Here is a 16,580-nt window from a genome sequence, read left to right as displayed (position 1 = left end):
ACGTAGTAATCTGATGGAATATACATATAATTATTATCACTAAAGCAGAATGGAAAATGTTGATGTCTTAATATATGTAGCGTTTTATGTAAAATAAAATATTCCAAAGGGATGTGAATTTCAAATGTATTTGGTAGTGATGTCCATACGTTTTACTATACTCGGACATTATCGTTACAGGTGGCCAGGTGGAACAGGAAGCATGTGAGTGCAGCATTTGTAACCGACCTCGTGACCAGCAGTTATAGGTAACTTCTCCAATACGGTATACTTTTTACTTTTAACTTCTCCAATACGGTATACTTTTTACATTGATTTATTTTACAACAATTGTAAAACAAGTTCTATCGGCTTATATTAATCTCTCTTGATTAACATTAAAAAATGTAGAGCCAACCTCGTAAGGTTGTATAGGTGGGTTGATCAGTATGGCACTTCGCGCTGAGAGTGGATACCAAAAGGTATGCAGGGAGATTGGTGTTGAATATGGAAATATAGTAGGTGGGGTTACCAGTTTTAACAGATAAAACGCCCCAGTTTCAGCTTATGTTTTGTAATGATTTACTTATATAACATAAAGAGAGATTTAGTTGGCGGGGTACCAATCACAACACAGCTCAGGCGTTACCGGTTAGTAGGTTTTATTTGGCCAAATCAAACCAACTAACTGTTAAAATATTCTAATTCCCAATACAGCTTCCATTTTGAAGCTTCAGCTATGTGTGCAACATTTTGCTATTCCTTCTTTAAATATGTAGTCTTAGGTTGTCCATGAAACGCATTTATCAAATTTTGTTACGGATAATGGGCAAGTTAAAATGAAGGATTTCATTCTAAGAGTTTGTGTTTTCATTCAAGCTATGCTCAGCACAATGACTAAAATATGTTGATTAAAATAACATGTTTTTTCTGACCAATAATTTGTCAATGTTTATTCCGTCTTTTCGTATTGCAGGGTTATCTGTTTGTGAGCAGGTACTGATTGTTACGTCATTAGTTTGTGTGAGAAAATTACATCGTTTTCTCAAAAAATTATGATGTTACTCTCACAAACAAATGACGTAACAATCAATACCTGCTCACAAGATTGCATCCAATGCATTTCACGTTCGTCGTGTGATTTTGTTTGGATTTGACCTCCTCACAACAGCTAAGATCATATAAAGACGGTATCCATGTGATATGTATCGTTCAATAGATTTGTCGCTTAGGTTCAAAGTTAAATTATCTGGCATGCTGTGAAATTATATTAAATTTTCTAAGAGAATAAAAACAGTTGATATAACTTTGAGTGACTGGGTTTTACATTCTGTTTTCAGCAGGCACCATGGCAAACCTGGACAATGATGCAGTGACAAGTTCCGATGAATTACTGAAATATCTGTCATTTTCTACCATATGTGGTGCCATTAAAAATGTTGCTTTTCTTTAAGTGTTATTCTTAATTCCATATGATTGAAAATTTGGCTATAATGTGGAAAAGAACAATTTAGTCATACTTTAATTGTTTTTCCCCTTAGTTCAGCTCAATGAAAGAGAAACAAAAATTAAATAAAATACTGTAACTATTTATTTACACAAATACAATCGATCAGAAAGTTCTGGGAATCCACTAACATCCTCACTGTCACACCCATTTAGGGTTGTAGGGTTTGGGTGTCATCTCTGGATGAAGACGGAAGCCAGGCGGGGTAGGTCCCATCGTTTTCTTTGGAACGACATCAGAGCTGTCAAGTAAAGATAACAAGAATACAAAAAACAGACAACACATCGTCTTCACTTACAACTAGATAACAAAAAACAGACAACACATCGTCTTCACTTACAACTAGATTACAGAAAACAGACAACACATCGTCTTCACTTACAACTAGATAACAAAAAACAGACAACACATTGTCTTCACTTACAACTAGATTACAGAAAACAGACAACACATCGTCTTCACTTACAACTAGATTACAGAAAACAGGCAACACATTGTCTTCACTTACAACCAGATTACAGAAAACAGACAACACATTGTCTTCACTTACAACTAGATTACAGAAAACAGGCAACACATTGTCTTCACTTACAACCAGATTACAGAAAACAGACAACACATTGTCTTCACTTACAACTAGATTACAGAAAACAGGCAACACATTGTCTTCACTTACAACCAGATTACAGAAAACAGACAACACATTGTCTTCACTTACAACTAGATTACAGAAAACAGGCAACACATTGTCTTCACTTACAACCAGATTACAGAAAACAGACAACACATTGTCTTCACTTACAACTAGATTACAGAAAACAGGCAACACATTGTCTTCACTTACAACCAGATTACAGAAAACAGACAACACATTGTCTTCACTTACAACTAGATTACAGAAAACAGGCAACACATTGTCTTCACTTACAACCAGATTACAGAAAACAGACAACACATTGTCTTCACTTACAACTAGATTACAGAAAACAGGCAACACATTGTCTTCACTTACAACCAGATTACAGAAAACAGACAACACATCGTCTTCACTTACAACTAGATTACAGAAAACAGACAACACATCGTCTTCACTTACAACTAGATTACAAAAAACAGACAACACATCGTCTTCACTTACAACTAGAATACAGAAAACAGACAACACATCGTCTTCACTTACAACTAGATTACAAAAAACAGACAACACATCGTCTTCACTTACAACTAGAATACAGAAAACAGACAACACATTGTCTTCACTTACAACTAGAATACAGAAAACAGACAACACATCGTCTTCACTTACAACTAGAATCCAGAAAACAGACAACACATCGTCTTCACTTACAACTAGATTACAAAAAACAGACAACACATCGTCTTCACTTACAACTAGAATCCAGAAAACAGACAACACATTGTCTTCACTTACAACAAGAATACAGAAAACAGACAACACATCGTCTTCACTTACAACTAGAATCCAGAAAACAGACAACACATTGTCTTCACTTACAACTAGATTACAAAAAACAGACAACACATCGTCTTCACTTACAACTAGAATACAGAAAACAGACAACAAATCGTCTTCACTTACAACTAGAAGACAGAAAATAATAACGTAAATATCCATAATACGTAATATACTAAAAATCAAAATACCTTTATTCCAGACTGTACATGTATACCAGGCAAAGATTTTAGAACTTATTCTCCACAGATAATTGGTCAATGAAATATAGGTTCCATAGATCTACAGACAGTGTGTTGGGCCAGACCTTAACCAAGAATTTTTTAACTTATATCATTAGTGCTGATAACATGAATTCAGAAAATACCTGTAATAATAAAGGAAGTAAAATAATTTAACAGACCACTTTTTCATTAACTACTATATTTCTCATTGAATCATACCCATCATAAGGTATAACTTCAAAGAAACTTGTCTTGTATATAGTTACATGTATTTAATTTTGTGGAACATACTAATATTTCACAGTTTTCCTGACCAGAACTAGGACTGGATACACTAGGGGTAACAATCACTTTCGCTCTGATCTACACCCCTGGAATATGTCATAGCAAAATTGAAGGCACGTGGATAACTATTTCATTGGTCTCAGGTAAAAAAAACTTACCAATCACTAAGGCTGACACCTGTCCTTTGAATATTACAAAGGAGCAACACCTGACTTCAAAGCCAATTGATTTTATCGTTAAGCAGCCGACATATTCTTGGATGTGCATCAAAGGATCAAACTAGTCTTCTCGTCTCATCCCTAAAGTGGTGCACACGAGCCTTCAATTTTACTATGACATATTCCAGGCGTGCAGAGAGTGAAAGTGAGCATAACCTCTTGAGTATCGAGGATGTGGAAGAAACTAAGTTTCAACACATGATGATAGTAATGATTTATGTTCATTCTCATTAGTTTATCATTCTCAGGTCAAAGTTATACTCTCTGAAGCTCCTAGTTTATACTTAAACAAGAGATCCAAGAGGGATCTTGGCGCCCACCTTTGTACCATCTTCATTAGTTCTTTGTCAGTTCGATCTTTTCTCTTCTTTCCTCTAATCTGTTTGATCGAGTCATGTTAACAGTAAATGCACCTTGAGGTAACTTTTGATCTAAACTTAATACTGATGTGTATGAAAGCCAACCTTCAAAGTGAGTTTGTCATTTCACATATTTACTAGTACAGTACTTAATGTGAAAGAAATAGAATCGATCATTGCAATATGAGAAAGATCTGTTTAGTTCTTCTTTTAATCCATTTTGTTTTTATGATCAGTCTCAAAATATAACATACACAACGAGGGATCAAGGGGAACCTACATTTAAAATTTGAGAAAGATCCCTCCCGTACTTCCCGAGAAATAGCGATAACAAACTTTCACTATCAAAATCCAAGATGGCTGCCTGTCGGCCATGTTGTTTATCCGATCAGTCTCTAAAATTGCCCTGCACAGCTAGGACCAAGGGGAACCTACATATAAAATTTAAGAAAGATCCCTCTAGTTCTTCCGGAGAAATAGCGGTAACAAACCCACACTATCAAAATCCAAGATGGCTACCTGTCGGCCATGTTGTTTATCCGATCAATCTCAAAAGTTGCCCTGCACAGCTAAGGACCAAGGGGAACCTACATATAAAATTTGAGAAAGATCCCTCTGGTACTTCTTGAGAAATAGCGATAACAAACTTTCACTATCAAAATCCAAGATGGCTGCCTGTCGGCCATGTTGTTTATCCGATCAGTCTCAAAAGTTGCCCTGCACAGCTCAGGACCAAGGAGAACCTGCATATCAAATTTGAGAAAGATCCCTTTAGTACTTCTTGAGAAATAGCGATAACAAACTTTCACTTTCAAAATCCAAGATGGCTGCCTGTCGGCCATGTTGTTTGTCCGATCAGTCTCAAAAGTTGCCCTGCACAGCTAAGGACCAAGGGGAACCTGCATATCAAATTTGAGAAAGATCCCTCTGGTACTTCTTGAGAAATACCGATAACAAGAATTGTTTACAGACGGACGACGGACGACGGACAACAGACGGACCACGGACGCAGGGCGATTTGAATAGCCCACCATCAGATGATGGTGGACTAAAAATAAATTCACGCAAAAGGATCTACACAGTAATCAATCAAATCTCTTCGGATAAACTCAATATTCAAATGCATAATGGCATGAACTTGACATCTGAAATTTCATCCATTCAAAATCTTGATACTAACCAGGTATATATATATACACACAAGCACACATAATGGGATAGGAGGATTTTATGGTGCAATTTAGCTGTTGTAAATGTCTTCAAAACAATATTTTATGTCCCTTTACTCTAACTTTCATGGTTAATTAATAGTTAACTGTTTGCAACTTTAAACATAAGTTTATTGTTATATAAGAAAACTGCTCATTGGGATGACCAAAAAATAATAAATGTCAATTAATATGTCTATATAGTACATATGTCCTTTTTCTAATCAACAGCCAGCACCCACTTGTTTAAAACTCTGACTGGAAATGCAAATTTTCAAAACATGGTTTTGGAGACTTACTTAAAAAATACAAATAAGCTTTTATTCCTTGTCTTTGGATGATAGTTTATTTTTTCAAAATATGCAAGTTGAAAATGTTGTGTTAAGCTGTCAAATCAGGCTTTGAAATCACAATGACCTGTCATGTTGACCTCTAATTACCATATTGATACAGTTGAGTCTATATTCATTTAGTGATCTTTCATTCAAAGAAACTGACCCTCCAAGTAAGCAGAAGTGTTACAGTTGAAACATTTGTAGCGTCTCATGATCAGGGCATGTACTGTACTAAATACACCTAAACAATGAACAGTTGGGATTACCGGAGAAAAATGCCTAAAATGAATAGTCCATACCAAGTTCAACAGGGTCAGTCATTCTGGTTTGATTATGCATGTTAACTGTTATATTCCCAATTTGCTTGGTTTTTGCTTGGTTTAATAAGTGTGACAAGGGAGGTAACTGTTACTTTGTGTGGTCTACAAGGATTGATTTTACTCGTATTTCCTGTCATCTAAAAGCTGAATATCATTATTTTTTCAATCTTCATGGGATACGGTCATACCATGTTAGGGCATGTCACTTAGGATGACCCCCTCATATCAAGGAGTGCGTTGTCAGAGTATATGGACAAAAGAAGCCAGTTTGTGAGTGAAATATTATCAGTAACACAATACGCAGGAGATACAAAATCCATAATGATCACTATCGTTCTATACTTTCCACCATTCGCTGTGTTATACATTTATTAATTTTTTGGGCCTTTTTTTATTTTCCTTGTTAATTCAGAACGGCTGGTTCTCTATTTCTTTTTCCCCAGAATGTGAGAAAATGACCGACACTTTATGAGTTATCTCCCTTCACTGAAGAATTTTCATAATATTCCTCGAGAGAATCTGCTTATTATACTTATGTTGTGGTAAAGTGACTTTATTTTCAGTAAAAACTCATTACACTATCATTTGTCCCGCGAAAAGATGGTGTTAGTGATGCCTGTATATCCATGAAGGTGGTTGTTTTTTATCAAATGGAAAATGGGACCACAAAATATTTATACTGTACTAACCTATTGAACTTTGATCTCAGACATAGCAGATAGGTTTCTTGAGCATATTTTGACTGCTGTTTCATATATGGACATCTAACTTGGTTGAAAATAATTAAATCATGAGAAATAGCTCTGTTGCATATTAAAATAGGGTCATTGCAGCTTTCTTTCAGCTTTTAACCCATTTAACTCTAAATTCCCATTTGAACCTTACCAAATCAGAGACTAGGTAATTCAAATATGTAGGGGTGAATGAGTTAAAAGTTATATTCGTACTTGTAATGTACAATAATAGAGTTTTATATACGGTAATGAAGAACTTGAGTCCTGGATCATGAAACAACCTAAGACCTTATTCTGACAATATGTATTCATTATTTCAATCCAGAGAGGGTAATAAAATGTCATATGCAAGTGACAATGTTTGTCAAAGACCAATTGTAGTTTAACATTTCCGTGTACAATTTTTAGTTGACCCATTGCAATAACCATGTTAAGAAGTTTACAGTTTCTTTTTAAAAAAGTAAAATCTAAATATTTTTGAAGTCAATACTTTATCTCAAAAGTCTACTGAAAGCCCAATCTAATTAAAATTATATCTTCACATCGCTCCCGTTTACTGATATGTCGCGTTGATGATCTAACAACATCCCGTAGAGGGTCACGTCAGAGGTCAACATGAATGCATTATCGTATTTATAACAAGCCAATCAAAACGCGACATAACTCTTTCTTTCAACCAATCAGAAAGCAGGACCGGTAGCATTTAATGCAGACACCTCGTAGCCAAAAATCCACTTTTTCGTCTGGTCCAGTGATAGTTTGAATATTGCGAAGCCTGTCATTGGTTAATTTTAGTTTCAGGTTGTTAAACTTTTAAACGACAACATCACCAGAAGAGGCAGTCTCTCTTATTTCAAAGCAAAATCCACAAATTGTACAAACGTTGTCTTGTAGATAGACACGGCATGGTGTCATGGGCGCCGCCATTTTCGATGCTCATTTGACACCTCTCGGTCTTTTATCATAGCAAGTGTGTTCCGAAATCATTACATCATCACTTACAGAAATGCGTAAGCTCTTATCTGATTGGTTAATGCAAAGGTCGCCTGAACATGACCCTCAACGGGATGTTGTTAGATCTTCAACGCGACATATCAGTAAACAGGAGCGATGTGAAGATATAATTTTAATTAGATTGCTGAAAGCCCAGTACTGGTTTATTTGTCCATTATTCAATGTTTATACAAGTACAAAAAATGTATTTGAGTTAACAGCAGAATGTTACCTGGCTTTTTCAACTGTGCCCCCAGCAGTAAGGGTCTTCTGATCTTGACTGGCAGCAAACAGAACTTTTGGAGGTCCCATCAAACAGCGTGCATCCCGTGTGTAAAAGTAGTTATCAGAGAGCTTGGCAGACGGGCCATCTGGTAGATTGGGAGGAGGCTGATCTCTGTCATATAAATCAAATAATACAAAATATTTCAGATCTTTATAATATATTTTAAACCAAAACTGTAAGCCACAGATTAGCTCTGTACTCCCTTCCCCCACTCCCACTTCTGAAGAAAAACTATCACATCAATTTGCCTTCCTGAAATATGTCGGACAAAATTTATGAATAGAATTCAAAAAGTAAGATAACGGCTACCAAAATAATGAAATCTAAATACGTGATATCACAATCACAAAACTACCTAGCATACTGACCATGAATACAGTTTCATAAATATCAGTCAAAAAGGGAAGTAGCAGAAGTTTGGACAACATCAGGATATCCAAAAAGGATAAAACATACTGCAATATTTTAACTAATCACAAATGCACAGGTTTAAAGTCTGCTTATTTCATTAGCAGAGTTTCATTCGTCTTGGAGGAGTTGGGCAGAAAAAATTGTACCAACAGACAGACGGACAGACAACTGACTCCAGTATACCTCCATGTGTTACACTCCAGCTGGTGTATGGACAGACAACTGACTCCAGTATACCCACATGTGTTACACTTCAGCTGGTGTATGGACAGACAACTGACTCCAGTATACCCACATGTGTTACACTTCAGCTGGTGTATGGACAGACAACTGACTCCAGTATACCCACATGTGTTACACTCCAGCTGGTGTATGGACAGACAATTGACTCCAGTATACCTCCATGTGTTACACCCCAGCTGGTGTATGGACAGACAACTGACTCCAGTATACCCCTATGTATTACACTCGGACAGACAACTGACTCCAGTATACCCCCATGTGTTCCACTCCAGCTGGTGTATGGACAGACAACTGACTCAAGTATCCCCTCATGTGTTACACTCAAGGTGTGTGGACAGACAACTGACTCCTGTATACCTCCATGTGTTACACTCCAGCTGGTGTATGGACAGACAACTGACTCAAGTATACCCTCATGTGTTACACTCAAGGTGTGTGGACAGACAACTGACTCCAGTATACCTCCATGTGTTACACTCCAGCTGGTGTATGGACAAACAACTGACTCCAGTATACCCTCATGTATTACACTCAAGGTGTGAGGACAGACAACTGATTCAGTATACCCACATGTGTTACACACAAGGTGTATGGACAGACAACTGACTCCAGTATACCCTCATGTATTACCCTCAAGGTGTGTGGACAGACAACTGACTCCAGTATACCCCTCTGTTTTACACTCCAGGTGTATGGACAGACAACTGACTCCAGTATCCCCCCATGTATTACACTCAAGGTATGTGGACAGACAACTGACTCCAGTATACCCTCATGTATTACCCTCAAGGTGTGTGGACAGACAACTGACTCCAGTATACCCCTATGTATTACACTCAAGGTGTGTGGACAGACAACTGACTCCAGTATACCCCTATGTTTTACACTCCAGGTGTATGGACAGACAACTGACTCCAGTATACCCCCATGTATTACACTCAAGGTATGTGGACAGACAACTGACTCCAGTATACCCTCATGTATTACACTCAAGGTGTGTGGACAGACAACTGACTACAGTATACCCACATGTGTTACACACAAGGTGTATGGACAGACAACTGACTCCAGTATACCCACATGTGTTACACTCCAGGTGTATGGACAGACAACTGACTCCAGTATACCCCTATGTATTACACTCAAGGTGTGTGGACAGACAACTGACTCCAGTATACCCACATGTATTACACTCCAGCTGTATGGACAGACAACTGACTCAGTATACCCCCATGTATTACACTCAAGGTGTGTGGACAGACAACTGACTCCAGTATACCCACATGTGTTACACTCCAGGTGTATGGACAGACAACTGACTCAGTATACCTACATGTGTTACACACAAGGTGTATGGACAGACAACTGACTCCAGTATACCCCTATGTATTATACTCCAGGTGTATGGACAGACAACTCACTCCAGTATACCCTCATGTATTACACTCAAGGTGTGTGGATAGACAACTGACTCAGTATACCCACATGTGTTACACACCAGGTGTATGGACAGACAACTGACTCCAGTATACCCCCATGTACTACACCTGGAGTGTAGTACATGGGCGTATACTGGAGTCAGTTGTCTGTCCATACACTCTATGTGTATGGACAGACAAGTATACCCCCATGTGTTACACACAAGGTGAATGGACAGACAACTGACTCAGTATATCCACATGTGTTACACACCAGGTTTATGGACAGACAACTGACTCCAGTATACCCCCATGTACTACACTCTATGTGTATGGACAGACAACTGACTCCAGTATACCCCCATGTACCACACTCTATGTGTATGGACAGACAACTGACTCCAGTATACCCCCATGTACTACACTACATGTGTATGGATAGACAACTGACTCCAGTATACCCCCATGTACTACACTCCAGGTGTATGGACAGACAACTGACTCCAGTATACCCCTTTGTATTACACTCCAGGTGTATGGACAGACAACTGACTCCAGTATACCCACATGTATTACACTCAAGGTGTGTGGATAGACAACTGACTTAGTATATCCACATGTGTTACACACAAGGTGTATGGACAGACAACTGACTCCAGTATACCCCCATGTACTACACTCCATGTGTATGGACAGACAACTGACTCAGTTTACTCCCATGTACTACACTCCAGGTGTGTGGACAGACAACTGACTCCAGTATACCCTCATGTATTACACTCAAGGTGTGAGGACAGACAAATGACTCCAGTATACCTCCATGTGTTATACTCCAGGTGTATGGACAGACAACTGACTCCAGTACATCCCTATGTATTACACTCCAGATGTATGGACAGACAACTGACTCCAGTATACCCCCATGTGTAACACTTCAGGTGTTTGGACAGACAACTGACTCCAGTATACCCCCATGTGTTACACTCATGGTGTATGGACAGACAACTGACTCCAGTATACCCCCATGTGTTACACTCCATGTGTAAGGACAGACAACTGACTCCAGTATACCCCCATGTGTTACACTCCAGTTGTATCAGGACACCCAAAACTAAATCTAACAATACACTTTTTCTCTGATCTCTGTACACAATAAACATGAAACAGTACAGAGTATTTCAGATCTTAATAATTAGCATCAAAAAAATACATCTTACATTCAATTTTCCAGGGATTAGGAAAGAAATAAGGCTTTTTTATAGTTTAAAGATATGTAATAGGACGAGGAATAGTGATAAAGATAGTGCCGTTGCTGGGGCTCGAACCCGCGACCCCGACTCTCCAGCCCGATGCATTACCGCTAAGCTAAAGGGAAATTCCCTACAGCTGACACTTGTAAGGCAACCTAATTTATCCACATCTTTTGCACTATTCCCCACTTTTTTTTCAAATATCAACCCAGGTTCTTTGACTCCCCGCCAAGGGTCTCCTACCTTGAACGGGGAGGGTCAACGGCACCAGTTTGTAATAGGACAAGGAATAGTGATAAAGATAGTGCCGTCGCTGGGGCTCGAACCCGCGACCCGCGACTCTCCAGCCCGATGCTCTACCACTAAGCTAAAGGGAAATTCCCTACAGCTGACGCTTGTAAGGCAACCTAATTAATCCACATCTTTTACAGATATAAAAGATTCTCCTGATAGTCATTATGAATCAAAATGAACTTGTCTGGTGTGACATTTGTGAACTCCTCTATTTAAACTCTAGTTTTCGTAACCTGGTTAATGGAATTTCTTAAACAAACAGGCAAGTAATTAACTAATCCTCATTGTATATGAGGAGAGAGGGACCCAGGGTACTGTATTAAGCAAATTACAGTTTATATGTATATATTTAATATCATATGATCATTCATTATAATGTTAAACATATACAACATATTAAAATGCACTTACCTTGCTGATTGAGAATCTGGAAACCTGTTAGCATCTTTGTAAATTATGTTCTGCAAATAAAAAGTACATTAGCATGAGCATTAATCCTAGACATTCCTGAAGATTCTATTTTTTTAAAGGCTGAATACTGTTGAACAGTATTCAAGTGATGACCTAATAAGACAGTAATGATACGTACATATACAGTAAATCTGCTTTTCTGAGTTAGTATTACAACTACTTGGTTTTATTATTTCTAAATTCATTGTTAAAAAAATCACTTATTCTCAAAAATTAATTCCTGATACATTATGCAAATTAAAATACAAGTCTCTCACTTCTTAAAATCTTTATATGTTATGTCAAAAGTAATAACAGCTGTCCCATGTGAAAGGGATTTGTTAGTCAAAATACGTTAACAACAAAACAAGGAACAGGCTGGATGTAGAAAGAGTTAACAAAAACTTTGATGTCAGACTGAAAGCCTGAGCCTAGTAGAAACACTAAAAGGAATTTCATTGAATATGCCACTGAAAAAGTTGTATCAAGAGTGGAGAGAAGGAAATAAACCGCTCAATGTGAATGAATTACAAGTTTAACAAATGGAAACACTGCAATCAAAATGGTGTTGGTTAGAGTATTTTAGCAAAATATACATACTATTTAATTCTGTTCATTGTATTATCATCAGACAGATTAAGAAATTAAACACAAAACAACTAAAAATATGAATAGGTTATTAGCAAGATTCTATAATACCTAACTTGATCAGTAACTTTTATGAATCCAAATTCAAAACTGATTGTCATAAAATAATTGAAAATATTTGAAGACTATAAACCTTTTTCACAGCAGCACCAAATGTATCATTTTTTACAATATTTTATTATGTAAACATTGAAAACTCTCAAGTTACAACTCATGCTTGTCAATTCTCACTATTTTGGAAGGAGACTATACCGATTTTAGCAAAGCTAGAAGGCGACTGTAATCCTATGTACAATTATAATCTCCCATAGACACTACTCCACCCTTTTTATACAAGTCCCCCTTAAAAAATCCACAACAACCCAGATTCTAACTCCCTGTCCATGGCGCCATAGGAAGGGCCTCATACGTGATTTGTAACATGAAAGAGAGTATAGTGTAATGTACATCTACTTGGGATAGAACCCCAGATCCTTCACTTTCTTGAGCTAAAGGGAAAAACCCTCTAGCTATTAGGCAACCGTAATCCTACGCACAATTAAAATCTGCCACAAATGTAAAATTTTCCCTCTTTTTTTACATTAACATTTTCTGAAAATACTAAATACTACTTTTATGGTTTTGTAATCACAATAGTGACAAAATCATATCTTAATGCACCTTTGTGTCGTTTTCTTTCAAACAATAACAATCTGGACGGTTATTGCTTGAGCACATTTCTGTGCATGATGGAAGAACGCCGTGCAATAACAATTATGGTTGCATGGTGTAAATTGAGGAACATGGCTTAACAATATAACAGTTTCTTGTTTAAGCATATAAACTTGTTTGTTTACTTTGTTTCTATAATCTATCTGTATTTTCTTTGATTTAGAAATGGTGCTTTCTGTGTTTTTGAAATGACCTAAATCGACACATGTAAATTTTCAACAAATATGGACATGGTCCCATATACAGGTAAACAAAGCCACTTTGTAAATGTGAGAAGCGTCGAATGATTGTTAAATTGCACAGTTGTGTACACCATGTGCAGACGGTGAGTTGTGCTGTCATACAATTGTATATAGCTCAATCGGAAGTGTGTCATGTTCCATATTTAATATGTGAACACAGGTGGCTGGACACATGAATATGATGTATATACTATAAAGTGTATACACATCATGTTAGCACAGGCTTTCTTATTCCGTGATTTTAGTGTGAAGCACCTGTGTACGTAGCTATCAGTCAACTGAATTTACTATAAATGGACATGGACAGTAGATTTTGTGGTTCCAGGAAATCCTGTTCGCCCTAGGTTGTTTCGCCCTAAAACAAAAAAATATTAGGGCGAAACATTGTTTGGTATTTTCTTTCAATTAAAGTAGTTTTAAGTCACAAATTAAGTCTTCTTAGTCTTCCAAATCATTAAAATTAATTTCATAAAAAAATGTGTTTGTATTGTTTGCATGTGACAAACGGCTGCTGTGAAAAGCTGACTCCACTCTCACATACATGAATGTACTCTACATGAAATATACCTAACACCAATGTAGAAAGTCATCAATAACTTTAGTTGATGATATATTAAATATTTATCATTATATTAGCGTATAAATTAAAAAATAATGTTTAGGGCGAAACAACCTAGGGTGAACGGGATTAAGGGCGAAACAACCCTTAGCGCGAACGCGTTACCAGATATTGTCAACAGGCAAATTGATATTGATTTCTTCTTGTCTAACAGTGCATAAACAGACATCATAAAATCTAACTTATTTACATGTAATAAAATGCCAGTACATTGTACAATGGTCAATAAAGGACTGTCAGACGATTGAAGAACAGACGTGTAATTGACCATATTTAGGTTCCACACCTTTGTTAGTTTGTTTCTAATCCAAACAATTAGTTTTGTTTGTGCCCGGTTGTCAGTTCCATAGGCCATCTTCTTTAAAGCACTCATATTGTCTGTTTTTCTAAGGTCGTCTTCGAAAACAGCTTAACAGTCCCAAAGAGACTTGCCCAAAGACGAATTGTCAAGCGCCAGCTAGACATTGACATCTGTGTTATGAAAAAGTTGAAACGCCCTACATTAAAATCCGGAAACATTAATTTTAAACAATAAACATGTACCTTAATGCAATAGAAGATTTTATACGGATAAAAAGTATATAAACTTGTTTTAAAAATCAACATTTGTTACTTCTAAAAAAGATAACAATTACAGAGACTGATAATAATATTACACATTAACACGCGAGGGAAAATTCCGGAATTATCAGTCCGAAATCCGGTTTCATTCTTTTCTATCACGCCTTTCAGCATGGACAAATTGCAGCCAGTCAAGTTAGCAAAAGTATGCATTTTATTCATGCCCGACAATAGTTACCACTTTGAAATTAATTCTAATGTGTTCATAAGATGTTTATTGACAATATGAATCAATTCAATGCATAAATAGATCTACAAATTTAGAATTAAACACCTCCCTTCCTGGCACGTGTCTTCCCGGGACACTGCCTTGTGCGCGGTGACGTATTTTGCGATAATTCGACACCAAGGAAACCGATTTTTATCATCAATAATTTATATTGTCAATTTTTGTAATATTTAGAAGTAGCTTTTGATAGAAGTCTGAAGTGTATCTTAGAAAAACTACTGTCTTGAAAAGATTGCTGGAATGGAGATTTAACACTGCAAAGGGACACAACTCATGCAGTAATTTAGGTCTAATTCGCTTTAGGTATAACTTTGATTTCTGTAGTGCCTGTGCAGTGGCTGATCCAGACACCTTTCTGGGGGGGGGGGGGGGGGTGGGGGGGGCTCCAAATTTCCAGATGGGGTTTTCCAAGTGGGAAAAATTGAGGAAAATTGTAAAATACATAATTTTTAAAGAAAATTCTTGGGGGGGGGGGGGGTCCTGAAGCCCACAAAGAAACCTCTGGATCCGCCACTGCTGTGGTTAAGATATCATAACCAGGATTGATCTTCCATAGGCTTTCATATTACTTAAACGCTTCATATGGACAACTTGCATACTATGTTTTATCGAGAGTAATTCAAGTATACACATTTTTATATAATGTATTTTTTCCAACAGGTCACCAAGGTGCTTGGACGCACTGGATCACAGGGACAATGTACCCAGGTAAATTATCCCTAAATAATGGAGCCATAATCAGGTCCAGTACACTCTGCCGATTGAGCTATATCTGTAAAGACGAATAATAGCTCTATTGACCTATCTGAAATAGGTCTTTTGAGCTATTTTCAAGTGATTTTCTTTTTTTAAGGAAAACAAAACAAATTCGCTTTAAAAAAAAGATTGTATCATTAGGTTGATAACAAAACAAAAAAAATAGAAGTATTCTTTTTAAAAATTAATGATGTAAAAAAATCGGATTTTTTTTACATTTATGAAAAATGAAAATAAACATCCAACTGTATGCTTTTTGTAGTCACCATTACCAAAAACCTTATTGTTTTGTGCGACTTTGCTTTAATTTAATGAAAATTGAAATCTGAGAAAAAAAGCTCAATACAGCTATAATTTATAGGCAGGGGCCGGCAAAAGCACTCGTCCGCTCGTCCTGACGAGTGGTTTTTGCCGGCGGACGAGTGATTTTTTACAGTAACTAGTCCGTCGGACGAGTAAATTTTGAAGGAAAAATCAGTTTTAGTAACTTTACTTATCGTTTTTTCTGTGTGATAATAAATGCCAAGCATCTTCGACGCATTATCGTTATTTGTTTTCACTTTTGACAAGATTGATGAATACCGAGTCTAACTCTAATTTACGCTTGTAAAGACCCACCAATGCCATGTCTGGCTCCTAATTATATAAGAAGCAAGCGTTTAATTGATAACATTAAAAACTGATCCATAACGTCCGAGTGTTCCGATGATACTGTACTTGTTATAATGGATAAAAAACGGGACTATCCAAATGATTCAGAAGATGG

General features: G+C 37.0%; 1 protein-coding gene across 1 annotated transcript; it reads right to left on the bottom strand.

Annotated features, from left to right (window-relative positions):
- Window positions 1–1,552: 1,552 nt before the first annotated feature.
- LOC110466628 (NADH dehydrogenase [ubiquinone] 1 alpha subcomplex subunit 7-like) lies at window positions 1,553–14,679 on the bottom strand. Its single transcript, XM_021523239.1, has 4 exons — window positions 14,495–14,679; window positions 11,950–11,999; window positions 7,869–8,033; window positions 1,553–1,727 (listed from the first exon to the last, which is right to left on the bottom strand). The coding sequence occupies exons 1-4, from the start codon at window positions 14,579–14,581 to the stop codon at window positions 1,628–1,630; spliced, it is 402 nt and encodes a 133-aa protein (XP_021378914.1). The 5' UTR covers window positions 14,582–14,679; the 3' UTR covers window positions 1,553–1,627.
- Between the last annotated feature and the right edge of the window lie 1,901 nt (window positions 14,680–16,580).

This window comes from Mizuhopecten yessoensis, unplaced genomic scaffold (assembly GCF_002113885.1).
Source record: "Mizuhopecten yessoensis strain PY_sf001 unplaced genomic scaffold, ASM211388v2 scaffold11139, whole genome shotgun sequence".
NCBI classification, from domain to species: domain Eukaryota; kingdom Metazoa; phylum Mollusca; class Bivalvia; order Pectinida; family Pectinidae; genus Mizuhopecten; species Mizuhopecten yessoensis.
Note: the sequence above shows the minus strand (reverse complement) of the source record. Positions and strands in the feature narration are given on the sequence as shown.

Bases quoted from the DNA above. Each gene is read 5' to 3' on its own strand.
- LOC110466628 (XM_021523239.1), bottom strand. From the start codon at position 14,581: ATGAGTGCTTTAAAGAAGATGGCCTATGGAACTGACAACCGGGCACAA. The intron at 12,000-14,494 runs GTGTGGAACCTA...TTTTATTTGCAG, and splicing joins TTAGAAACAAACTAACAAAG to AACATAATTTACAAAGATGC. The intron at 1,728-7,868 runs GTAACATTCTGC...TTTACTTGACAG, and splicing joins GGCACAGTTGAAAAAGCCAG to CTCTGATGTCGTTCCAAAGA.